This window comes from Pleurodeles waltl, chromosome 4_1 (assembly GCF_031143425.1).
Source record: "Pleurodeles waltl isolate 20211129_DDA chromosome 4_1, aPleWal1.hap1.20221129, whole genome shotgun sequence".
Lineage (NCBI taxonomy): Eukaryota > Metazoa > Chordata > Amphibia > Caudata > Salamandridae > Pleurodeles > Pleurodeles waltl.
The window spans coordinates 773,852,776-773,880,337 of NC_090442.1; the positions used below are offsets into that span (position 1 = coordinate 773,852,776).

The following is a 27,562-nucleotide window of genomic DNA, read 5'->3' on the forward strand; positions in this document are numbered from 1 at the left end:
AATGTGCCCCATCTGCTTTGAGCAGTCCCTGCTTCCCTAACAGCTGTGACCATTCAGTGCTGGTTAAATCCTTCCACATAGGATGGAGTGCTTCTCCAAGGTATATGCTTCTCCATGGCTTACTGCAATTGATCCAAAGCCAGTGGGAGACATCTAGAACAGTTGAGGTCGGCAGTAACGAGGAAAGAGGGCTTTACCCTTTATAGAATACTGAAGGTGGGGCCCACAATCTGTCAATAGGAAAATGTTCCAAAAGGCTTTGATGTAGTTTCCAAATACTGACACTCTTCAGGTGTCTGTTGTCCAACCTGCTATGCAATTGAACTTCCTCGGCAGGTACTTTGCTGTTACCGATATTCCTCACTCCAGACAGATGTGCCAAACGTCCTTGGCCAGCTCTGCCAGGAAACTCTAAGTTGTCCGTCTAGGGAAGTTTATGTATATGACTGCTGATATGTTGCTCATTTTGAGATAAATGAATCACAATACCCTGTCTCTTGTGAGGTACTTAACTGCAAATGATCCTGCAAACAGTTCCAGACAGTTGATATGCAACTCTTGCTTGCTCCCACCATGGCCCTCCTGTAGTAATGTCTCCACACATAAAGCCCCAGCCCAAATGGCTCTCGTCCAACTCTGTAACCATTTGTGGGCAGCTCTGAAGATGGACTTGAGATTCTAGGCCTCTTCATGGTCTAACCACCACTGGATTTCTGTGTTAGCTACAGCTGTCAGTTGAACTTGAGCTGCATAGGATAGTCCTTTCATAAGTTGAGCAGCCTCTGCAGGGCTTGATAATGCAGTGGTTGTATATAAATTGCTTGAATGGATGCCAAAAGTCTATTACTGTGGCTAGGTATCTTAAGCATACAGTTTCAGCATCTGCAATATGGAATACATGGCAAATCCTAAAAACTTTATTGATTGCGAAGGATCAATCTTCGATTTCAGATTGTTGCTAACGAACCCTACTTCTTGCCTTAGGGACATTGCTATATATTGATCTGCCAACCGCATGCAGCATCCTGGTTGATCAGCAAGATATCATCCATACAGAGTATTAGTAGGGCAGCTCTTGATCTTAGGAGTTCCACTATGAGTCTCTTCACCTTGGTGAAGCATCCAGGAGCAGAAGAAAGATAGGGTCACAAATTCATGCATCTCTCAACACCATTTAAATTGGAGAAACCTCCTGTGGGGCGGAAAAATCAAGATTGTGAAACAAGCATTCTTAAGATCCAGCCTTACCATCCAGTTATTTGGTAGCAGGATTTCTCTGAGTAGGTGTAGCTCCTCCTTCTTGAAAGTTTGACAGCCATTCACTGCACTCTTTTAGAGTCCTTTTCCTTGACCAGGAAAAAATTGCCCAAGAGCCCCTTCAGGATATGGTTGAATGACAGATCACTCCTGTCTCAATGAGAGAATCCACATCTTGGGTTATGAAGAAACAGCCCCAGCCTTCCCCTCACCTGTGGATGGAAAGAAGAGTTAGTCCCCCCTACCTGTGGCTTCTTCTGGAGATTGGCCTGTGCCACAGAAGCATCTCTTTCCTCCACTTTCTCTTTCAGCACTTCTGGTTGGGAAGAATCCTGTGAACCATTTTTTTGTCCTGATATTGAAACTGTGTGATAACCTTGGTAATTCTGGCAGGCATGTGGAATAAGCGTGTCTGATTGAGTGCCCTTATCTCTATTGGTGCCACTGAAAACCTTTTTAGCTGAAATCTTTCTTCATGGATGTTTTGACCTTGTCTATTGAAGAGAAGTGGTCACAAGCTTACTTAGCTCTTTAATGAACAGCAGCCGTCTGCCCAGTTTTGGGTCTATATTTATTAAAGAGGATTGCTGTATCTGTGTGGAAAGTGTGCAGTTTGTGTTTCTGAGGAAACTAATAGCTCTCGGTGCCCAGCCCAACAAAATATCTGGGGAGTTAAGTTGCCAGTATCCTTGGCCTCAGCCATGTCCAAAATATTTATTAAGGGTCCAATAGCTCCTCCCAGGAAGATTTCCAGGAATGATCGATCCCTTTTGTGAGAACCTTTATAAACTTGGTAATGAACATGGCTATTGATCTTTGGGATATGGCAGTGGTGCCAAACTTTTTCGATCCACGACTCCCTTGACCTATTGACTGTTGGCCGTGGCTCCCCATTATGCTACTTTTTTTTTTTATTGGCGGATGGGGTGATGTAACCCTAGCTTCTGGAGTACTTCAATTTTTCTCCCTGAAAATAATTGAGATGAAGCTGATGAAGGTATTATAATGATAGGTGTAGCAAAATTAAATCTAAAAGTTGTTTAATAAAACTCTTTAGTTGGTTAAGTCGGAAACAATATTATCTGGGGTCTGGAGATAGAATTTTTTGTTTTGAAAAATAGCCTCTAGCTAATACAACCTTCTTCTAAAGTAGCATGAAAAAATAAAAATGTCCTAAATTTTTGCTTTCTACTGCTTTCTTTTTCTTTCTTGAGAAGTACACTAGGAAAAAGAAAAGTTAAATCCCATTTTCCTCGCTTAAGCTGCTGTTGTTGTTATGCCCTGTGACCTGCCTTTCATCTTGGCTGCTGGCCTTAGCAACACGCATTGTGATTTAAACAAATCAGCTGGAAAAATATATTAATGTTGAGCAGTGCACAGGTTACTAGAGATGTCACCAGTTGGCTGAAAAAAACAACTTAAGAGGCAGGGTTCTATAAAGGCTATAAAGGCATTGCAGGATGTTTATGTAATATAAAGTTTTATGGTGATTAGTATAAATAAAGAGCTAACTGCATCTATTTATGCATTTAAAAACATACTGCAATTGTAAAAGTGGTTGAAATTGTTCCCTAAAAAATAGTTACTTTCTTTTATTTTCCTTCTTTTCTCATTTTACCCACGCAGTATCATTTTGTATACTTTATTTGGAATACTGATCACTAAGATAAAACATTAGATTTTGGACAAAATAAATATGTTGCATTTTTACTGGACAACGAGGAAAAAAAATCGGTACTATGAAAGCATTTGACATTGAATGAGCACCCTGGTCAGGAAGAAGAGGGCATGTCACAGCTTGGGAACATGACAGATATTAGTGAATATCTTACTGGAAAACACATTTTTTTTTCTTTTCTTTTTTCTTTTTTTTTTAGATTGGGCTGAGGAACGTGGCAAATAGATTACTGTGAGATGTGTGGCAAGAACTGAGAGAAGAATGTGGACTCTCTCTAAGGGGTGGGTGAGGTACCATTGACAGAACCTTCACTAACTTAATCCATTTGTTCAGGGTTTTTAAGTTATCGCTGTAGAATTTGGAGAGGACTGTGAGAATCAATATGTGTACATTTGAAATTCAGCGGGTCATAAACGCAAGGCTAGATAAAGTTCTGTCACAAGTAGATCATCATGAAATGAAATGTACCTCAATACTTGAGATTCAAGGAGGATGAAAGGATGGAGCATCCAGGCCACATCAGTGCCTAGGACAACAAGAAGCTAAATGGAGTGAGTGCACTGTGCACGAAACCGAAACAATGGCAAAGTAAACAAAAATAGGGTTGAACATTTACAGAAACCATGAAAAGCCTGAGATACCTTGACAAAGTAGCCCACTGGGTTTCCTTTCTGAGTTGTGACTGAGATGATGTGGTTAATTTACTGCAGTACACCCATAGTTCAACAAAAGGTATGTTTTTTACGAGGCTGGCCTGTTTCAAGTCCCAGTAAGGCCAGAAAGAGACAGGTTTATTCCGGACACTGCAAACGGATGCGATGTGAAAAAGGCTCAGTTCAGAGCTTGCGCCTGCTGGTGTGCTAACTTTTAGAAAGCAGCATCAGCAGGGGTGTAACACAGCCACAGGGGAACCCCATCCTTCAAGGGGGCCCTTTCAGCCGAAGGGAGTGCTTCCCAAACTGTGTGCTGTGTGCGGTGCCCCTGGCTAGTTTTCATTGTGCACTGCGGTGCAGTGGTGCACAGATTAGGAACCACTGGGGTAAGACCACGTTGCCCACCAGGGATGCTTTTGGGAATTTCATCTTGAGGTAACCCCTGATGTCCTTATCCATGGTCTTCTTGATTTTACTGCCTACATACTAGGCTACTTTCGCAGTCAGGACCAATGCTGTCAGAGCGTGGGTAGTAGATGTTCTCCAGGTTGCACGTACCTACCTGCCCCATTACCCTCAAATTCTCCTCTTTAGAGGAGAATTCCAGCTTGGGATGCTTGATACCTCCTCCCAGTCTCCTTGGTCTGCTAGGACCAGGTTAATCCAGGGTCCTTCTTTTGTTTGAGTCTCCCAATTCATCCCCATCATCGAGGCCCACATCCTGAGGGAAATTAATCTGTCGACTCATCTAAGGTGCTACCCTGCCTTTTCAAAAATGTTTGCCGAAGTCTCTCAAAGGAGGGGAGAAGAATACCTCCTTGGTCTTTGTCTTAAAGTGCTCTTTAGAAGCTCTCTGGGACTCTGCGGGCTGTGAGGGGCCACCATTTTCCCCCAGAGAGAGGTTCATGCTGCACTTTGGTGCAGCAACAGGATTTGCCTGCTCAGGGGCTCTAAAAGGCTGTGATATTGCTCATTAGATCGACATGTCCGTTTCTTCCACAAATTCTTCATCAGGAGGAAGAAGACACTGATCCTGTTGCAGTGCTCCACGTGCACTCTACCATTAGATTCACTGCGCTAAAAGGATAGGCCAGACCAAGCTCATTTATAGACCGGAGCTAAATACTATTACAGTGCACTATCCTATTGCAGCTCCTGGGACGGACTGAACACAGAGACTGGTTTTAGAGATGAAAGTGGTAAAATTGAAAGTTGGCCTTGGTTAAGTCCTGCAGTTTGCATGGTATTTATCTTCTCTCCGCTACTCCGAAGAGAAGAAGAACAAGATGCTTAGTATGTGAAGTTCCGCACTCACAGGGCAACACAGAATCGCGCGGCTGCAGGGCTCAGGGACTTTGCGCTATTAGCCAACTCAGTGAAGCAAGCCGCAGGTGGAGGTTTCTGCTGTTCAACTTGATTGATTGAGCATTCCGATTACACATTTTTTATGGGTTTTTTGACAAAGGAATTCTGCAACAAATTGATTTTTTTTTTTGGGGGGAGGATTGGTATCAGAGCACCAGTTTTGAGTCTTCAAAGGAACCTGCTTCAAGAGTGGATTTTGTGGCACTATGCATTAATTAGGGTGGACAATAAAACTAGCTGTTGGGAAGGGTTAGAGGGATAATGAAAAGGTTGCTAGGTTTGAAGCCTTACATGATTTTTGGCAAGTCACTATGGTATGCTGATGAGAACTAGGCATTTAGGAGGAAGGGCTTATAGTTGGATGCCTCTTAGTGAGTTGGATGGTTTTAGTTTTACCATCATGAATTACTTTAAACAAATTAATCTGAATATGACTCTAGGACACTTGGTATTTAATCTGTGATCTGGGAACCCCTGGGTGTCCACGATGTCTTCTAGGAGGATCCGCAGCTTCTTAAAAAATTAAATAATGTTAACAGAATAATAAAATGTGTATAAATAAAGAAGCAAAATTGAAAATTAACAATTTTAAAACATTCTGTAACTGAAGGGATTTGGAGTTGGAGGGTAAAAAGTAAGTTGGGACCCAAAATGTATTTGCGTGAGCAGTGCAAGTGCATCTAATACAATATAATATAGTAGTGGCCTGAATTCAGAAAGGGTCCAATCTTCAAATTTAAATGTTTACATCTTTTTATGTTTACTGGTTTGTGGTTCCCATCTTTAAAAATACTTAGGCCAAGATCCCCGGCTTCCAGTAATGACTCAGTGAAGTCTCTTGGTTCCAATAGTAATTCAGTGGGGGTCCCCGGTTTCCAATAATCATTCGGTGGGGTATACAGAATTTAAAAAAAGGTTAGGAACCAATACTCTGGGGCATTTTGAGTGCTCTGCATTTAGGTTTTGAAAGACTGATGTTGACGGGTCGTCAAGTTAGTATTTTATTTTCATATTGATTTTTCCTAACAGGGTGGCTGTGATGGGGTTTTGGAATACTACTTGCACTTATTTGTTTTTTTCTTAATTGACCAAAGAGTTGACATTGATGTAATGAATGTTGGGTGTTTTGAGAGCCTTCTACACATTTTCAGTGTACACACAGGTCTTGTGGTTTCCCACAACCTTGCATACCATATTGGAAGCTAAAAGGATAGCTTCACATTTTAATGTTTAAGTATAACTGACTCCTAACATGGAAGAACCAACCCTATTTACATACCCTGAGTTATATCCTTCCATTATTCCGAGACCAAAGGCCTGAAGCCTTCTTCTCAGGTTGTCTGGAAAGACAGTCTGGTATTGGGAATGCACAGTTCTGAAACTCACTGTAAAGTCTGATTTCCAAACTACTGAAGATTTTCAATTATAGTGGGGTTACTCTGTTGCATTTCTCCAACTGATAAGAATATTTCCAAAACTCCCTGAGATATGGGTGATTAAAAAAATCCTTGATGCTGGTGTATCTGAATGGCCTACTACAGACCTAAAATGGTATGGCGGTAATCTTTTTTTGTTTCTTTGAAGTTTAACACTGTCTCTCTGAATGGCCCTGTGCAGGCCCAAGTCCATATTGTAGAGACCTTAGTGGATGTGGTTAAGCCAGCAATCTACCTGAAGTAATATTGAAAACTCAGGATCCTGAGTCAGGGAGAATGACAAGGTGGTTTCAGGCCAACACTTTGCACAATCTCAAGCTACGGTATCTGATAAGTTGTTGTTTCTCTTTGATTTTTCCCTGCAGTTCCTGACATTGGATGACATTCAGGATCCCACCAAGGGCAACGTGGACATGAAGAAGGATAACAAACCCAATGTAAGAACATAGCTGGTCTTTAAACTCTTATCACAGTAGCAGCCTCTACCTTTCCTTCACCTTGCCTGATAACTTTTCTGTCTCCTTTTCATACATACTGTAGATAGTGAAAAAACACTCATACCACATCTTCCAGTGTGCCATGTTAGTCTGTCCTCCTAAACGTAAGGGTGTATGTTTCTCCAACAAGTTTCTCCATTATTTGCTCATCTTCAACTCAAAGCCTATTAAATATTCTGATGTTCCCATGCTTCCATCCACCTTCCTTCCCACATTTAACAAAATGCTGCTCTGTGTTTCTCAGGTCCCTCTCCCACACCCTAGCCCCCTGCGCTCATATCAGATATTGCATGTAGCCCATGGAACATCTCAATACCTTTCAGTTAAGGTATGCAGTAAGCCGTTCTGTACTGTAGGAAGTTGGCTCTGTATGCACTATTTCAAAGTAAGGAATAGTATGCACAGAGTCCAAGGGTTCCCCTTAGAGGTAAGATAGTGGCAAAAAGAGATAATTCTAATGCTCTATTTTGTGGTAGTGTGGTCGAGCAGTAGGCTTATCAAAGGAGTAGTGTTAAGCATTTGTTGTACACACACAGGCAATAAATGAGGAACACACACTCAGAGACAATTCCAGACCAATAGGTTTTTGTATTGAAAAATATCTTTTCTTAGTTTATTTTAAGAACCACAGGTTCAAGATTTACATGTAATACTTCAAATGAAAGGTATTGCAGGTAGGTACTTTAGGAACTTTGAATTAGCAAAATAGCATATACAGTTTTCACATAAATGACATATAGCTATTTTAAAACTAGACAGTGCAATTTTCAACAGTTCCTGGGGGAAGTAAGAGTTTGTTAGTTTTTGCAGGTAAGTAAACCACCTACGGGGGTCAAGTTTGGGTCCAAGGTAGCCCACCGTTGGGGGTTCAGAGCAACCCCAAAGTTGTTACCACACCAGCAGCTCAGGGCCGGTCAGGTGCAGAGGTCAAAGTGGTGCCCAAAACGCATAGGCTTCAATGGAGAAGGGGGTGCCCCGGTTCCAGTCTGCCAGCAGGTAAGTACCCGCGTCTTCGGAGGGCAGACCAGGGGGGTTTCGTAGGGCACTGGGGGGGGGACACAAGTCCACACAGAAAGTACACCCTTAGCGGCACGGGGGCGGCCGGGTGCAGTGTGCAAACAAGCGTCGGGTTTATAATAGAAAGCAATGGGAGACCAAGGGGTCTCTTCAGCGATGCAGGCAAGGGGGGGAGCTCCTTGGGGTAGCCACCAACTGGGCAAGGGAGAGGGCCACCTGGGGGTCGCTCCTGCACTGGAGGTCGGATCCTCCAGGTCCTGGGGGCTGCGGGTGCAGTGTCCCTACCAGGCGTCGGGTTTCTTAGAAGCAGGCAGTCGCGGTCAGGGGGAGCCTCGGGATTCCCTCTTCAGGTGTTGCTGAGGGGGGTCAACTCTGGCTACTCACGGTCTCGCAGTCGCCGGGGAGTCCTCCCTGAAGTGATTGTTCTCCACAAGTCGGACTGGGGGCGTCGGGTGCAGAGTGCCTCCGGCGGGAAACGCGTGTTGTTTCAAAGTTGCTTCTTTGTTGCAAAGTTGCAGTCTTTGGTGAACAGAGCCGCTGTCCTCAGGAGTTCTTGGTCCTTCTAGATGCAGGGCAGTCCTCTGAGGCTTCAGAGGTCGCTGGTCCCTGTGGAAAGCGTCGCTGGAGCAGTGTCTTTAGAACGGGGGGAGACCGGCCGGTAGAGCTGGGACCAAAGCAGTTGGTGGCTCCGTCTTCTCTGCAGGGTTTTTCAGCTTAGCAGTCCTCTTCTTCTTAGGTTGCAGGAATCTGAGTTCCTAGGTTCTGGGGAGCCTCTAAATACTGAATTTAGGGGTGTGTTTAGGTCTGGGGGGATAGTAGCCAATGGCTACTAGCCCTGAGGGTGGCTACACCCTCTTTGTGCCTCCTTCCTGAGGGGATGGGGGGCACATCCCTAATCCTATTGGGGGAATCCTCCATCTGCAAGATGGAGCATTTCTAAAAGTCAGAGTCACCTCAGCTCAGGACACCTTAGGGGCTGCCTGACTGGCCAGTGACTCCTCCTTGTTTTTCTCATTATCTCCTCCGGCCTTGCGCCAAAAGTGGGGCCGGAGGGGGGCGGGCAACTCCACTAGCTGGAGTGCCCTGGGGTGCTGTAACAAAGGGGGTGAGCCTTTGAGGTTCACCGCCAGGTGTTACAGTTCCTGCAGGGGGAGGTGATAAGCATCTCCACCCAGTACAGGCTTGTTACTAGCCACAGAGTGACAAAGGCACTCTCCCCATGTGGCCAGCAACATGTCTGGTGTGTGGCAGGCTGCTAAAACTAGTCAGCCTACACGGGTAGTCTGTTAAGGTTTCAGGGGGCACCTCTAAGGTGCTCTCTGGGGTGTATGTTACAATAAAATGTACACTGGCATCAGTGTGCATTTATTGCGCTGAGAAGTTTGATACCAAACTTCACAGTTTTCAGTGTAGCCATTATGGTGCTGTGGAGTTCGTGCATGACAGACTCCCAGACCATATACTCTTATGGCTACCCTGCACTTACAATGTCTAAGGTTTTGCTTAGACACTGTAGGGGCATAGTGCTCATGCACTTGTGCCCTCACCTATGGTATAGTGCACCCTGCCTTAGGGCTGTAAGGCCTGCTAGAGGGGTGACTTATCTATACTTCATAGGCAGTGTGAGGTTGGCATGGCACCCAGAGGGGAGTGCCATGTCGATCCCCACTAGCACACACAAGCTGGCAAGCAGTGTGTCTGTGCTGAGTGAGAGATCCCCAGGGTGGCATAAGACATGCTGCAGCCCTTAGAGACCTTCCCTGGCATCAGGGCCCTTGGGACCAGGGGTACCAGTTACAAGGGACTTACCTGGATGCCAGGGTGTGCCAATTGTGGAAACAAAAGTACAGGTTAGGGAAGGAACGCTGGGGCCTGGTTAGCAGGCCTCAGCACACTTTCAAATCAAAACTTAGCATCAGCAAAGACAAAAAGTCAGGGGGTAACCATGCCAAGGAGGCATTTCCTTACATGTACCAACTGTGTATGTATGTTATACAAACAAAATCCCTCATGCTGCTTCTTGTGGCCCTACACTGCACCATTTCATTTTTGCGTTTGACACTTTTCCTTAAATGCACTTTCTATAATCCATTTTCAGCATTCAGTCGTCACAGCTCTTTTTCTGCATCTTGTGTTCTGTGCGTTTCCTTTTCACATCTTTCAGTAAACTTCCTTATCAGCCCTTCTTGTTACCCATTTACTGTGTATTAATTTTTTATTGAGTGAGCAAAAGTATTATTATATTTAACATCTGTTCCCTGGCATTTTGACAATAAAAATGTATATTTTAATTCCAAATGTGAAGTAACAGTTATAGCCACTTCATCCATTTCATGCATATCTCACTTGTTCATAATGTGATGTTCACTCACTGTAGGTTGTAAATGTGATCCCGCTCACCCCAATGACACTGGTGCCCCCAGAGGAAGCAGAAAAGAAGAACAACCCGTTGTACAGGTACACTTCATAGTTTTTTTTAATGGGGTAGATAATATGCCCTTTTTAAATGAATGAACGTAATTTCTTTGATGTGACAAGTGAGAGTGTGGCTTGTGTGAAAGCTAGCTTTTTGTAGTTGATTTAATTTTTTTGTTAATAGGTGGCAGAGTGTCAGTGCACTAGATTGCTTTAATGATGTAGGAGATGCATGAGCTTGCTTTTCATCATGGTGGGTGGCTGAGTGAGTTTGTTGTCTTTATGGGGTTTACAGCATCTTAGCTGGTTTCTACAATCATGTGGGTTGCAATGCAAGTTTGATTAGCATTTTTTGTGAGGTTACTGGTTTGTGACTTGAAGGGGTTTACATTTTTATGATGAAGCAGGTGATGTGTGAGATTGTTTCTCTGTACGAGTGAGAGTGCATGCTTGATTCCCGTAACTGGTTGAATGTCAACTCAAGCTAGGATTATTTAATGGTGTTGGTAACAATTTGGACGTGGTGTCTATCATGCTAACGTGATCTTATTTATTTGCTCATGCACTGAGAGACAGTTTTCTTTGAAAGTGAACATGGCAGTTTGAGCTCCGTTCCGTAGATGAGGAGGTGTCTCCAGTGCGAAAGAAGCCAATCAACTTGGTGCCTTTCCGGTTGGTGATGTGTGTGATTGGTATCTTCGGGGTGGGTGGCTGTGTAAGCTTAGATCTTCGGTGTAATGGGTTACTTGAGAGCTTGTTTTCTGTGATACCTTGGTTGGGGCATGAACTGGTGGGTTGGTACAGATCAAGCTTTGATGTTTGAGCTTTGTGTTTTTTTGATGGGGTGGTGCATTACTTTACTTACTCTGTCATCGGTTGTAGTGTGAACATGGTTTGTGGGCTTTTGTGGTATTACTATGAGCTTAGTGACTATAATGAAGTGGTTGTTGTACTCCTTTTAGTTCTCTAATAAGATGACAATGTTTAAACTTGTATTTTAAAGATTTGTTCTTAGGTGTTCTTTGATGTGTGATGGAGGCATTGTGAGTTTGATTTAGAGGATATAGAGATTGATGTCAGGATTTGGTTTCATTGCTGTGCAAGCTTGTTTTTTTGTTGGGTGGGGACATTTTTAACTTGTTTTGTTATTGTGAATGTCAGTGTATATTTGTTTTATTTTCATAACTCCTCTGTTCGTGTTGTAGTCGAAAAGGCGAGGTCTTGGCCAGCAGGAAAGATTTCCGGATGAACAGTTGCACGCCTCATAAATCTGGAGCCTTTATGCTGGTGATGACCGATATATCTCCCACCGATTTTCAATGTCCAACAGAGCCCGTCAACAAGAACTATAATGTTCCAGGTATGTAATCTGCTGGGCTACCTACCCATTTCTGTTTAGGCTCGTCATGTAAGAGTTCGCTCCTGAGTGCAGTCACAGCAGTTGCTCTGTATGTATTCCCTTAGTTTTAGTGCTCACTGGGTTCAGACTGCTACTTTCTACCTTAAGTTCTGTTGCTCTGGCTGCCAACAATCAAGTTATGTTTTACAGAGTCTTTTAATTGTCACTGGAGTTGCTTCATTGCACCTTTCACCACAACTGGAAGACTCAATAAATTGCTCTTTTCCTTATCCTCTTTTACCCTGCTTGATGGCCTTTTTGTTTTGCTGCCTCATCTAGTTTTCTCTAGGGGCCTTCTCGCAGTCTTGCCTTTTTCTTGCCTAATTTGTATCATTAGATGTATCAATGGCAAATAAATCCCCCTTCTCTTTGCCAGTCTGAACCTCACGACCTGATTTCATTAACAGAAGCACCGACTGATGCTGCACAGGAGGAGAATGGTGAAGGGCCTTTGGCGATGACACCCTGTGCCGAGCCCGTGCAAGCGCTGAACTTATCTATGGAGGGAGGCAAGAAACACATGCTTATTCACTGTTTTTTTTAAAAGTGAATGAAGGGTGGCAAAGGTGCAGTGACATAGAGAATGCAGTAATGTTGTATGTTAGGTCATTTGTTTGATTTCAGCCTTGCATAGATATTATGACTGCATTGTTGTCTGTAAGGATGGATGCTGTCATACCAGATTGGGTAATGCCTTGGAATATTAATGTCAATGACATAACATGGCTGCAGTGTTGTGTTACAGTCTTAGGTCCTGTCTTTGTGTTGTGGTGTAGGAGGTATAAAAAAAGAGAGTGCCTGGTGCAGATGGTTGTTGTGGAATTTAACTGTGCATAGCAAGTCTGTAAAATAGTCTCAAATTTATACTCTGTTTTAGGATAACTGATCTTGTGATGTCTGTGCAAGTGTTGAAGTCATCTGAGGAAGGATTTAAAAAACACTCACTTGTTCACTAAGCTACGAATGTGGAGCAAGATGGAAATGGTGCAGTGGCATAGTGAAAAAATCTGACATAAAGTATTGAGTTATCCTGCTCAATTTAAGGATTCCCTTTCTGCTTTCAGATAAATGGGTTCCTATGCTATGGAGGTAGCGCAAGTAGATGTTAAATAAATAAGAACGGTCCAGGGAACAGAGAATTTATACTCAGTAAACTGTAAATAAAATGTGATGTTGAGAGAATGTTATGTAGGCGAGACATTAAGATACTCTCAAAAAAACCTCAGACTTCATATCCGCCCACATAATTGAAAGAAATGAATTTGGTGTAGGAAGATGGCCCTTTATGTGGTATGTCAACACCGTTTAAAGGGTCCAGGGGTTCCCCCAGTAAGTAGGCAGGGCTTGCTAGGCAATCCTAAAGTGCTCTATTTGGTGGAGCAGCCTTAGACTTAACACAGAGCATGCAAGATATCCCCAAATAGACACAATAGTCAATAAATGAGACACACCGCTCAAAAAGGAGATCCACCAATTTATAAAAATAGCAAGTATTTAAAAAGTGGATACTGTAATGTTATCTTATAGGAGGAAAAACAAGGTCTGCAAACAGGTAGAGTAGAGCGACTTACAAGACCAATCTCCAGGAGTTATTGTAAGTAGTGGGTAAGGTCCAAGGCAGCACCAGCAGTACAGCGGCACAGTGGCGGCTGGGTGCAGAGTGCAAAACAGCATTGGGTGCCCAGTGCATATTAATGGAGATCTGTCACTGCCCAGAGAGGCTGCATGCTCTGGCCAGGAGGGCAGTCGGCTTCAACCAACAGCGAGGCTCAGGCCTCTCCACTGCTCAATGGGCGACGTGTGCAGAGGTGTCTTTAGGTGTCAGGTTTTCCTTACCGGAGCGGTCGCGGTAGAGGGGGCTGAGTGCAGAGGCTGCAGGCCTCATCTGGGAGTCCAGGAGGAGTAAAACCACAATAGACTCTCACTGTGGAGGGTTGGGGACCCTTGTTGGCACCCGTGGTCCACTTCAACTCGGGTCGGAGAGGGCGTGTATAGTGGTGACTTCAGGTGTCAGGTTTTGGCGTTTCCAGGCACTTCAGTGTCCCTTCTTTGGACTTTGCTGGAAAACAGGTCCTCTGTTCACGGTAGCTCTTGAGTCTTTCAAAGGCAGGTACTCTTCCCGGGTTTCTGGAGACACCGCTGCAGGACGAGCCTACTTTGGTGCAGATTTTCGACAAGGGATGCAGTCAGGCCAGCAGGGATGGTACCCGGTCAGCTGCTTCTTTTCTTCTCTTCTGCTTTTGCGCCTCTTCAGGATCCTTGGTCTTCTTAGCTCATCAAGACATGCTTCTTCGGTGCCAGGGCTCCCCTAAATACTGAGTTTAGGGGTGTTAGGGAAGTTTAGGGTAGTAGCCAAAAGGGCAACTGATCCTTGGGGCGACTGCGCCCCCTAGATCACCACTTCCTGTGGGAAGTGGGAATTCCTAGGTTTGCAATCTCTAAGATGTCTACCTCTGAAAAATCGAGTTCACTTTGGCTTAGCCCACCGTAGGGGTGGTACTAGCCTGGAGGTGGCACACCTACCTGTCTAGCTAATTTTCCAGCCTGTCCAGGTGCCAAGTGGGCTCTGGATGGGGGGAGGTGGTGTGACTTCCTCTCCTGCGAGGAGAGGCAGATTTGCATTTCAAAGGCGGCAAACCTTTGAGGCTTGCCACCTTAAGAAGGCTAATCAGCAGGTCATCCTGTGGGATGGGTTGTTACACCTTCGTCCTGGGCAGGCTTTAGTTCTGGGCCTCCTGAGGGCAGAAGGCTCTCACCCTTGGGGGGCAGAACTGTCTTGGGTTGGAGGCTGGCAGAAACCATTCAGCAAGCACACCAGAGGCTGTGGTAGGTTTTCAGGGGGCACCTCTAAGGTGTCCTCTGGGTGCATGTATTCATAAATCCATCACTGGAATCAGTGTGGGTCTATCAATACGAGATGTTTCATACCAAACATCCCTATTTTCAGTTAAGCCACCCTGTAGCTGGGGAACTCGTATTGAATAGTGTCCAGCGCATACATTGAAAATGGCTTCCCTGGTCTGTGTCTTGAAACAGACCTAGCAGGAGCATAATCTGCTCTTGCAGATATGCCCTCACATGTATCATAATGCACCATGCTTTAGGGCTGTCGGGCCTGCTGTAGGGGTGACTTACATATATTGCATGCAGTGTTAGGGGACATGGCACACAGGGATGTGTGACATGTCGTGTTTTCATTTTGGTCTGCACCAAGACATGCAGCCTGCAATGATAGCCTGTCATGTGCTTGGTGATGGGTCCGTTATGGTGGCACAATTTGTGCTGCAGCCCTTAGGGACCCTCTAACATCTCAGGCCCTAGGTACCAGGGGTGCCATTTACTAGGGACTTACAGAGGGTGCTAAATGATTTTCCAATTGGGGAAACAATTGTACAGTTTAGGGAAAGAACAATGGCACTGGGGACCTGGTTGTCTGAGACCCAGTGCACTTTAGTCAAATTTGCATACCAGGCAAAAAGTAAGGGGGGGGGAGGCGCTGGAAAACAAACCTAGTTCCCTACAATTGGCAGGGATGGTAAATGACAAAAAAACTAAGAGAGAGACACAGGAAACAATGTAGAAATGGCAATGACAGGAGGTGACTAGAAACAGTGAGTGATGAGAAAATGGAGACTGGCAGACTTGGAAAGAGAACCGTGGGAGCACAACAGCAGTGGGTCAAAACTGGTGGAGAGCTACAGATGTAAGTTTGAAATTGGCAAAAGGTGGAAAAGGGATGAGCTATTGAAAAATGAAGTGGTGAGAGGATGTGGAAATGTGGGGTGAGAGTTAGGTGAGAGGAGTGCACCTGAAGTAGATGAAGGAATTGGAAGAGTGACGAGAAATAATTGTGTTACTATTCTTAATGATTAATTGTATTTAGCCCAATGGCAATAATATAAAACCCAAGAGTGAACATTGGAGACAGACCCGTTTGTTTATTGGTTTCTTCTATCCTTGTTTTTGGTAGACAAATCAATGACTAGATTAATCCCTTTCTTTGTTCATGAGATTTACCCACATTTTTAGCAACTTTCTTTTTAAATAAACCGTTGGCCAATACGTATTCATCTATAATTTTCACCCTTATACCAGTCAGTGAGTACAGGGTATTTTTGACATTCCTGTGTAAGAATCTTATAAATAAAACCTTACTTAAACATCTGCCTGTTATTTTGAGAAACTCAAACCTGTTCCTGGCAAGATAGCCTTTTCAATGAAGCCCTTGATTATTTTTACTACATGTCTGAACAAAGAGCGTTTGATGACATTGAAGTCACAGAGAATTGTACTTCATCAAGCATTAGAACAAACAACACAGGTCATGAATTTTGAAAGACTTCTTCTAAAGCCAAAGAAGTAATACTTTTCTTTTATTTCATAAATGGGGATGCAAAGTATATTTTTCACTTTTCTCCCTTTGATTAATGGCAACATATGAACTAGCTTTTGTGGGCAGCAGTTAAAAAAAAAATATTTTCCTGTATAATATGTCATGCTGCATAAGGATTATTTTATTAATGGCTGCAAAAGCAGATATACTCCAACGCCTAACCTCTTTGAAGTAGAATGTCTTGCCACATGCAAAGAGACACATTTTTGTTGCTAGTAGCCCATCCAGGTTTTCACAAATGTTGTGAGTGGATAGATAGAATTTTTCACATCTAAGTATCAATACTTTCATTTTAGATGAGAATTACAGTGTCTTCCTTGATTACTTTCTGATCCTAGTCATCTTCATGCCAGTGGCACTATCGTGAAGAAAACTTGCCAGAAAATTGTTTGTTCTCTCTTCTCCACTGTCTCTCGAGTCTCAGGCAGCCTCTCTACCTCTGTGTAAATCATCAAACTTCATCTTCCCCTCCTAGTGTCTTCTAAGAAATTTAAGAGTGGATTTATTGGTGGGTGATTGTGGGAGCTTCACCAACTCATTAATGACCGAACTTTGGTTCTATGGCTGATAGGCTTTAAAGGTTAAAGTGACAATTTCTTCTTGCGGTAGATTACTTAGACATATAAGAGCCTGAGATTTAAAGGCACAGAGAGGTAGTTTTTAAGCTCTGTATTGCTTGCACAAAGTACGTAATTGTGGCAGGTAGAGAGATGTCTCAATTCTACCTGCGACTGACTTAGTTGTCTCTGCTTATCATTTCATTGGGTTTGATTCAGTTAATGAAGATGGTGGTGGTGAAGGAGGTAATTTCCTACCATTGGATGAGCACCATGAACTGGATGTAGAGATGGACCCTGTGTGCGAGGAGCACATTGAGCGGCAAAAGGTAATGTATCAACTCTACACCTGATAGATAAATTTTTATGGTTTATTGTAGCTTGCATGCCGCAAAACTTTCTGTCACACTTGTTACAAAGTCAGACACTATTAAAAAAAATCTGAGATTTTGCTAATTATCAGATGGAATCCTTTTGTTTTTGTGATTTATCAGTCCATCAGTTTTTTTCCCCAATCTTTCAGGTCCATAAAAAATGGAAAGAGTACACATATGGTTTGTGTTACATCTTGTTTCCCATCACTTATACCCATGTAATATGTTTCTAATGGATATTTCTAACAGCCGAGTCTTCACCTCAAGAATATCCACTGTCACCAGAATGGATCAGGTGGAATTTACAGCACAGGCCCCATGTGCTGGTAGATGGTGCCATTCCACTTCAGTAGTGACAGTCTGAGTTGCATATAAGGGGCACTATTGGGTGATGACATCAGTTCCTTTCATTTCACGCCTTCCTATGTGATTCCGGAGCTAGCTTATCCATTTCTCGATCAGACCGCCACTTCCAGAGCATCCTTGGTCACGCTAGCGGGGCAGGAGTTTGCACCTAGACGTGCGCAATCATCATTCGTGGAGACTGAGCAGCTGCAGTTAACTACATTTGATCTCCCTTCTCAATTAGTGGATGTCATCCCTGCTGAAAGGCGTCTTTCTAAAAAGTCTGATTCTGCCTTGCACTGGGACAAGTTTATGGCCTGGTGTGGCACTCGTAATACAGACCCATTACAGGCTAAACTGTTTGATTTATTGTTGTTTGTTTTGTCTTTGGCCCAGTAAGGACTTGTGGTGGGCACTTTTAAAAGTTTTGTTTAACCTTTTGGCCATATTACATTTGCTGCACCAGCCGTCCTTGTTTACATCACCTGTTTTAATGCGATTTTCATAAAGTCTTAGCTCATATGTTTCCACCAACCTTTTTGTGATGCCATAGTGGCATCTTCATTTGGTCCTCATTTTTCCCATGTGCACCCCCCTTTGAACTGATGCACAGCTACTGATTAAGTATGCTGACTCTGAAAATTGTTTATCTCATCAGAACGGTCCTTTGTGTGGTTGTGTTGATGCTCTTTCAATCCAGCCACCTTCTGCCATCGTTCTTTCTAGACAAACTGGTGCTGAGGTCTTTTGCTGTCTTTTTGATGAAGGTTGTGAGTCTATCTCACGCCAGACAGTCCATCACTGTTACCATGTTTTGTTTTATTTTATTGATCGTGTCTGACCATCTGGTAGACTACCAGGTCTTTGTGGGGTCAAAGAAAGGTAAGGCAGGGGAGAAAAAACACCTTATCAAGATGGATAGTCCTCTAATTTAAGATCTGCTTGGCCCTGGCTAAGAAGCAGCTTTCAGGAGGTCTAAGAGCTTATTCCACCAGAACCAAGACTGCTACTACTGCGTTGTCATGTAGAGTGCCTGTTCTGGATATCTCTCAGGCCACAAAGCGGGTGTAATTGCAGGCATTTATGAGGCACTACTGCCAGGTTCGACAGAAAAGGTGTTTCGGCCATGTGGTCCTGCAGGATTTGTTGATATAGACCACTCCACAAAGCCACCACTTTGGGAGGTACTGCTTTGGTATCTGTTCACAAGTTGAGGACTCTGTGTTTAGAAGTATCCATCAGAAGAATAAGTTACTTACCTTCATTACCATTGTTTCTGGTGACTACTCTCTCCAGCCGCAGATTCCTCAGCCCCCCCCCCCCCTCCTTTTTCGTTGGAATGGTCTTTTTTTTTCCCCCATCTGAAAAGGTCCCAAGTTAGAAATGTGCACACTAACACATCTTATTGAGTGTCAAACTCTATTTTGAGGGTGCAGACAGAGGCAAGAAATACATTGACGTCAGCATGCAGGGGTGATGCGTATTTGTGGGTCCAATTGTCTCTTCCTGAACAGTACGAGAGGAACGCAGAACCACACGACCCCACCTTTCTAGGGGTGGGGCTGTGCTTAAAATCTTTTGGATTCAGTCTGGCACCTGGTGATATTCACAAGGCAAGGAATTTGCGGTTAGAAAGAGTATCCGCCAGAAAAAGCTTTACCTAAGGTAAATATCTTATTTAATTGGCATTGAACAAAAGGAGGCTGAAGTTTGTATGTAGTCCCCCAATATTCTATTGTGCTTCTGTGATCCAATCAATTTTTCTCTGCTTCGCTGATTGGATGTTTGGAAGCTTCCACCAGCTTCACTTGTGATTCTTGTCCATGAAGATATGTTCCTTAGCTACTGGTTCCATTTCAGTACTTTCTATCTTCTAAATCACTGCCACTGTACTCTTGATTTAATGACTTCTCATTTTCACCCCGAAAGCACTGCCTGTTGTGTCTTTTTTGCAGTCACAAGGTCCATATTTATATTTTCTCTGTTTATCTAAGGGTTTTGCACTAAGATCCTGGTTCTACCTCTTGAAGAATCTCAACAGCTTGATTTGGTCGTTTAACATAGATGAGCAAAAACTCTTTGTTCTCAGTGGCTTCAGCGCCAGGCGGTTTTCAGATCGCCATGAAAATAATTGTAGAGAAAGACTCAACATTGTAGCATTGGACACTCTAGAGGAACATATTGCTTGTAACGCAACATTTCTTGCATTAGAATAGAACTCTGCAACCTATCTGAGCCACAGATCCCTACAAGATTATGAGCATGAGATGCAAAATCACCATGCAGAGGACAGTTTTTAGGTATTTTGAGCTCCTGGATCAGAAGTGTTAACGACAAGCAACTATCAAAATGCCATTCCTGCATCCGGGTTACTCACAAAAAGGAACATAAGTGCACTCAGGAATTAAATTTTCTTTTCGTAGACAAGCTAGTAACATTATGATTGTTTTGGTTACATTGGCATTGATATTATCAGTGGTACACCAAATAAAATGTGTCTGTCCTGACAGAAACAACAAGGGCTTTCTCAGCTTACACAGATGTCCCTATGCCCAGCCAAGAACAATCCATTGATAGAAGAGAGAGGAGCATATGCAACGCCCAAATCCACCATACTGAATTCACTGTCATGGCTTCTTAGCTTTCTTTTCAAACTACGTTGTTTGTGTGCTTGGCATACTTATGACTTCTGTTAATTTACTTTATACCAACCAAACTGAATGAGTGGCTTTTGAATTAGGCTTACCAACATTCACTGTTGGTAATTTAGGATTTGTTTACAACAGGCAAAATAAAATATGTCTCCTCAAACTTTATTGACCGTGATTGGGGGATGGCCCAAAAATAGATGATCTACTGTGGGGTGTGATGCATGCACATTCTGTAGGAAAGTGCCCCTTTTGACATGGCCACGCCCACGTTTTGCCACTGGTACTGAGGATTTGCGACTGAATATCCACTGGGTCCCTCCTAGCCAGGTCCCCGGCGCCAGTGCTCTTTCTCTAAAATTGTTTAATTGTGAACAGTTGGTATACACCTTAACACCCCTGTAAGTATCTAATAAATGGTACCCCTGGTACCTGGGGCATGGATGTGAAAGAGGGTCTCTAAGGGCTGCAGCATGTATTATGCCACCCTAAGGGACCCTCATACAAATTGCATGCTGTAGGAAGTTGGCTCTGTATATACTATCTCACAATAAGAGATAGTGTGCCCAGAGTCCAAGGGTTCCCCTTAGAGGCAAGATAGTGGCAAAATTAGATAATTCTAATGCTCTATTGTGTGGTAGTGTGGTCGAGCAATAGGCTTATCAGAGGGTAGTGTTAAGCATTTGTTGTACACACACAGGCAATAAATGAGAAACACACACTCAAAGACTTAACTCCAGGCCAATAGTTTTTATATAGTAAATACATAAAATGCAAGGTACTCCACACAGGTAAGTAAGGAACCTTGAATTAGAGCAGTAACATACACAGTTTTAGTTAAAATGGCAATAAGCTATTTTAAAAGTGGACACAGTGCAAAAATCAACAGTTCCTGGGGGAGGTAAGTATTGGTTAGTTTTTCAGGTAAGTAAGGCACTTACAAGTTCAAGTTGCTGGGCATAGGCAGCCCACCGTTGGGGGTTCAATGCAACCCCAAAGTCACCCCACCAGCAACACAGGGCCGGTCAGGTGCAGAGGTCAAAGGAGGGCCCAAAACACATAGGCGCCTATGGAGAACAGGGGTGCTCCAGTTCCAGTCTGCCAACAGGTAAGTACCTGCGTCTTCGGAGGGCAGACCAGGGGGGTTTTGTAGAGCACTGGAGGAGACACAAGTCGGCACACAAAGCACACCCTCAGCGGCACAGGGGCGGCCGGGTGCAGTGTGCAAAGCAGGCGTCGGGTTGTCTATAGGAATCAATGGAGGGACCCCGGGGGTCACTCTAGCGGTGCAGGCAGGGCACAGGGGGCTTCTCGGGCCAGCCACCGACTGGGCTAGGCAGAGGGTCGCCTGATGGTCACTCCTGCACTGGAGTTCGGTTCCTTCTGGTCCTGGGGGCTGTGGGTGCAGTGCTTGGTCCAGGTATCGGGTTCCCTGAGGGTTGGGGGGCATATCCCTGATCGTATTGGGGGAAATCCTCCAATCTCAAGATGGAGGATTTCTAAAGGCAGGGGTCAGCTCAGGGCACCTTAGGGGCAGTCCTGACTGGTGGGTGACTCCTCCTTGTTTTTCTCATTAGCCAAAAGTGGGGGCAGTGGTCGGAGGGGTGGGCATCTCCACTAGCTGGGATGCCCTGGGGCGCTGTAACAAAAGGCATCACTGCCAGGTGTGACAGTTCCTGCAGGGGGAGGTGAGAAGCACCTCCACCCAGTACAGGCTTTGTTCCTGGCCACAGAGCGACAAAGGCACTCTCCCCATGTGGCCAGAAACTCGTCTGGTTGTGGCAGGCTGGCAGAAACTGGTCAGCCTAGCACTAGGAGTCAGTCTGGTATTCAGGGGGCATCTCTAAGATGCCCTCTGGGTGCATTTTACAATAAATCTCACACTGGCATCAGTGTGCATTTATTGTGCTGAGAAGTTTGATACCAAACTTCCCAGATTTCAGTGTAGCCATTATGGAACTGTGGAGTTCGTGCATGACAGACTCCCAGACCATATACTCTTTATGGCTACCCTGCACTTACAATGTCTAGGGTTTTGCTTAGACACTGTAGGGGCATAGTGCTCATGCAACTATGCCCTCACCTGTGGTAAAGTGCACCCTGCCTTAGGGCTGTAAGGCCTTCTAGAGGGGTGACTTACCTATGCCACAGGCAGTGTGAGCTCGGCATGGCACTCTGAGGGGAGTGACATGTCGACTTAGTCATTTTCTCCCCACCAGCACACACAAGCTGTCAGGCAGTGTGCATGTGCTGAGTGATACATGCTGCAGCCCTTAGAGACCATCCTCGGCATCAGGGCTGTTGGTACCAGGGGTACCATTTGCAAGGGACTTATCTGGGTGCCAGGGCTGTGCCAATTGTGGTAACCAGGGTACAGTTTAGGGAAAGAACCCTGGTGCTGGGGCCTGGTTAGCAGGGTCCCAGCACACTTTCAATCATAACTGGCATCAACAAAAGGCAAAAAGTCAGGGGGTATCCATGCCAAAGAGGCATTTCCTTACACATACAGACTTCCACTCCAGGCTATGTGACATGATGCAAACCATGTGTGAAAACATGACTTAGCACTCCTACTGTGTGCCGTTCCAAAGCCTTTGTGTAAAATATATATGTAAGTCACCCCTACAGCAGACCTTAAGAGCCTTCGGCAGAGTGCATTATAGTTTATGCGAGGACATATCTGCATGAGTAGATATGCCCCTGTGATGTCTAGTTTGGTTACTAGATATTGCAAGTGAACACGGTATCCATCCTAAGGTATGTACTGGGCACTAATCATTACAAGTTACCCAGCTACATAATGACTTCACTGAAACCTATAGTATTTGGTATCACACACCTCATCTTAATAAATTCATACTGATGCCAGTACTGGATTTAATATGACATGTATTCAGAGGGCACCTTAGAGGTGCCTCCTAAAACATACTAGACTCTTGTTGTGCTGGCTGACTGTTATCAACCAGCCTGCCACCACAGACAAGTTTCTCACCCCCCTGTAGGTGAGAGACAGTGCACTCAGAGGCCAAACGAACCCCTGCTCCGGAGGAAGGTGTTATCACCTCCTCCAGCAGGTTGGCTAGTAAATCAGCATATCTGAGTTGGAGGCTTCAAAGCCTCAGCTGCCCTTTGATATGCAACCCTGGCTTCCGCCAGACCTGGGCACAACCGGCCCTGGGACCCATTTGGCACCAGGCCTGGTGGAGAATCAGCTGTGCAGTAGGCGTGTTGCACCCCCATTGTAGTCACACCCCTAAGGTTGGCTGCCTGATTTGCTCCACGAAAGAAGGGTTCCACCATCATGTTTTTGGTGGAATTAGGAACTCTAGGGCAGGGTTATTGTGCCCACTCCCCACAGTAAGTGGTCATGTAGGGGGCGTAGTCACCCAAGGGGTAGGTAGCCCATTGGCTACTACCTATCACTCCCCTTAACACTCCTAAATTGAGCATATAGGTGGCCCCTGACATCAGGAACTTAGATCTGCCTGACTATAAGAAGAAGGACAAATAAGAGTCGAAGACGCGAGAACTGTTGACTAGCTGTGGAACTGGCACAAAATCCTGCCTGCTCCTGTCGCAACAATTGCCCAGACCCAGCTTGTCCTACAGCTGTGCATCTGCCCATTGCCTTGGAGGACTGCCAACACTTCGCCAACCAGCCAGTGTCTCCTTGAAGTGGACGATCAACTTCCCTTTAGCCTGCTGGCACTCACTGCACAGTCCGGTCCAACGATCTGCTGACCACCAGGTCCACTGACAGCAGCAACCCAGGAGGCGGTCACCCCGCTGATCCATCCAGTCTTCGAGACACTGATCCGCCTCCTGTCAGAGTGAAAAGTTTCTTAATTTCAAGGATACAAAGTTATAATGGCTGCATACACTAGAAAATGACACCAAGAGAGAGCGCTTTTGTAGCAATAAGCAAAACACTGTGTTCGATTTGCTGTGCTCCGAAATAGAAGGCTAAAAGATGTGAATTTTATAGATCAGGTTAAATGAAAAAAAAAAGCAAATCAAGAATGCACGTGCATACGTAGTACTTTTCCATTATTTGCCATTATCTTGAGGTAAGAAGAGTGGCATTTTGCTTGTGTGAACGCCGGTATTATCTGTGCATGGGAACATACAAATAGTTTGGAGAAGGAGTGGAGAACACTGTCAAAGACCCACAGGAGAAGGCAGAATTATGTGAGAAGAACAAAGCCAGAGGCCCTAATCCCAGTAGCATCTGCAGAAAAGCCTTCCAGAGATGGGGGAGGGTTGATCTCTCTGCCTTGTTCTGCTAGGAGAAAGAGAATAATGTTGGAGGCTGTTTTTAACTCACTTACATGTAATACACTGATGTATAAACTATAATATGAAATCCATACAAAATAATGCAGCGTAGAGCAATTCCTCCTTGCCCATACCTCACAACTTAAGCTAATTCATGTTACTGAGACATAAGTTTGTAAGGCCTGCCTTTTTCCATGGCATAAACACAAACACACAGTGAGGTTGAGGAGGGACCAGCAGTACCCTGTAGACGGAAGTAGTTTTCTGACTCCCTTGTAATTGCTGAGCAAGGAATCCCTGGACAAGGAGTAGGGCGCTGGTGCTATTTGAATAATAATCACTATTACCCGCACGAGAAACATGAGATATGATGGTAGTGGTTGGATAATGTGCCATTAGATATATCCTTAGTATTTCACCTTCGAAGATAAATCTGAGAGCTTTATTGTGATAATGTCTTTTGAGTGTTCATGTCTTATTGAGGAGGTTATAGGAATTGCTCAACTGTATGTATGTAGAGTGTCATGAACTACAGCAATACATATTAATTGTCCAACTATACTGAAACTCATCATTCAGCAGTAACCATTCTGTAAACCTAAACAGCCAATACATTTCACAGATATAGTGCTTTTCCAAGTCTTATGAATATAGAACCAGCTTCACATTACATTCTCAGAAGAAATTTTTATTTTGAGGCGAGCAATCAAAGCATAAAGTTATCCAGTTCAACATTTTGATGTTAGTTGTCAGTTTACCGCTACTTATGTGAAAAGGGATTTATAAATTTTATTCTTTTCTTGCGTCCAAACAGAGCATAAATTTACATTGGGAGAGAATTTCAAAAACTCATTCTCTGAGTAGTTACCTGATCTTGCTTTGATAATTCATTTCCCAAGTAGGAATCAACTCTGATACAGAAATCATCTATGATGCATCTTAAGCAACCATGCCTGCAACACAAAAAACACCAGTCATTTTCTTTTTTTGTTCACACTTGACCTAGTATTTGATAACATACCATATATATATATACACATACATACAGACACACCGAGGTATGTATATATTTATCTATATGTATGTTATGGTATAATTCCCGTTAGCTTAGTTATATGATGGTATGGGTGCTGTGGAAGACAAAGTTCCAAATGTTAAGCAATACAGGAGTGGGTAACAGTCCTCATTGAACTGAAGCTCATGCCTATCAATCACCCCATATTTTAATTGAGTTATAATAGCACATTTTAATTAAGCTGAATATTTCTCTACTGTAGGAAACTGGGTTTTTGTTACAGTAGTCCTGACACATTTTTGCCTGGTATTTGATGCAACTTTGAAGTGCACTGGGTTCCTGCTAACCACGTCCGCAGTGCAAGTGTTCATCTCATATAAATAATCCCTCGCTGATTCCAGTGATGGATGTATTAATACATGCACCCAGAAACCTCCTTAGAGGTGCCCTCTAAAAAATCTACCAACAACCAGTGTGCTAGCTGACTGGGCTAAATCAGCCGGCCACCATGGACAAGTTTCTGGCCCCCAGGGGGTGAGAGCCTCTGCTCTCAGGTGGTCAGGAACAAAGCCTGCTCCGGCAGGAGTGTTACACACCCCTTCTAACAGGATGACCTGTGAATTAGCATTCCCAGGCAGGTGAGCTGCCACCTTAGGTATGCGAATCTGGCTTCCCTCTGAGATGAGGGGATGCCAAAACCACCACCTCCCCAACATAAAAAAACAGAATGACTCATGACATCTCTGCACCTGGCCGCATAGAAGAGGACCAAAGGTGTCCCTACATCCCCAGACCTCCTCGAGACCTTAGCACCCTTGTTGGTTGTTCAGCCAGACTGATAGCCCAGTCCCAGCTTGCAGCATCTTTCTAATCGGACCGTTCCCCATAAGGTAACATTAGGGCACCTGATGCTGAAAAGCACCTCTGCACCTGGCCCCCCCAGTGCCTCCCTAAGTGACCTGTTGGTGCTGCCTTGGACCGTGCCCTGTTCTTACCTTCACTCCAGAAGTATAGTCCTGTAGGTTGTTGCTAATTGCCCACATAATGTATATGTTCCTTTTCCCATAGGATAAAACTAGGGCACCCGGCACTGAAAAGCACCTCTGCACCTGGACGCCCCAGTGCTTCCTGAAGTGACCTTTTGGTGCTGTCTTGGACCTCACCCTATACATACTTTAATTCCAGAAAATTGGACCTATACGTTGCTGTGAAGTACATGTATGCAGTGTATGCCTTTACTCCATAGGATAACATTACTGCTTCAGAAATTGCACTAAGTATTGATTTTTTCAAACCTGTAAAAATTCCTAACTTGAAACGTACTTACTAGATCGTGATGTTCTTGGTTCCTAATATTACATAAAAAATAACTTGTTTTTATAAGTTGGCGTAAATCTCCTTATTGAGTTATGTGGATCATTTGCGGACTGTGGGCATGCAGCAAATGTCTACCACTCCTCTCAAATAAGCCTAAGACTGCTCAACCACACTAATCCCTAAGGGAGCACCTTGGGAATGCTAGAACAAGCCCCTGTCCATTATAAGTGAATACCTGGACTCTTCGCACAGTAAATCTCATTTTGGACAGCTTCCTACATCTACCTTCTTACATAGTTTCAGAACCAAGATTCTTTTTGTTTTGGGTCCTCCCTTTATATTAACTGTGGAAACACAGCCAAAAGTAAAGTCTGATCAGATTTTACATCTTCTAATAATTTTCTCACAAGTATGTGAGCATATGAAGAGAGATTAAATACCTCCAAGTGTACCAGTTGGGGTCATCCACCAACCGCGTGTACGCTCATTTCTTCTGTCCCATTTGGTCTCATCAAAGGTCTTTCATAACTGTAGCTTCTAACGACATGTAATAAATGATAACCCCTTCATTGAGTTCCTGTTTGTGATTTCACTTGGTATTTACAATTGTTTTGGGCCCTTTTTATAGCACCACCACAAGACCCAGTGAATTGAGTTAGAGCACTTTTTAGAGGGATTTACACATGTCTTCTATTTTACTGCTTTGCTATCTGAAACATACTGGCAACTTAGATATGTAATTAGTTTATCCCACAGATTATGGTATGTATTTGAATGTCCACCTTTTTGGAAACAGTGAGCATACCGGTCTGTCTGTGGATCAAGCAAATGGAAAAAACACCTTTTGTAATGTGCAATCTAAAGAGAAGGTGTCTGTAGGAAGTTGGCTCTGTATGCACTATTTCAAAGTAAGGAATAGTA

The 27,562-nt window shown here is 44.1% G+C and overlaps 1 protein-coding gene across 1 annotated transcript in view; it reads left to right on the plus strand.

Moving 5' to 3' along the window:
* The window catches only part of NCAPH2 (non-SMC condensin II complex subunit H2), a 177,826-nt gene that overhangs the window by 76,275 nt on the left and 73,989 nt on the right, over positions 1–27,562 (plus strand). The window contains exons 6-10 of the mRNA XM_069229446.1: positions 6,755–6,826; positions 10,281–10,360; positions 11,524–11,678; positions 12,125–12,226; positions 16,887–16,996. Coding sequence (XP_069085547.1) covers positions 6,755–6,826; positions 10,281–10,360; positions 11,524–11,678; positions 12,125–12,226; positions 16,887–16,996 — 519 coding nt within the window. The remainder of the gene's footprint in view (positions 1–6,754; positions 6,827–10,280; positions 10,361–11,523; positions 11,679–12,124; positions 12,227–16,886; positions 16,997–27,562) is intronic.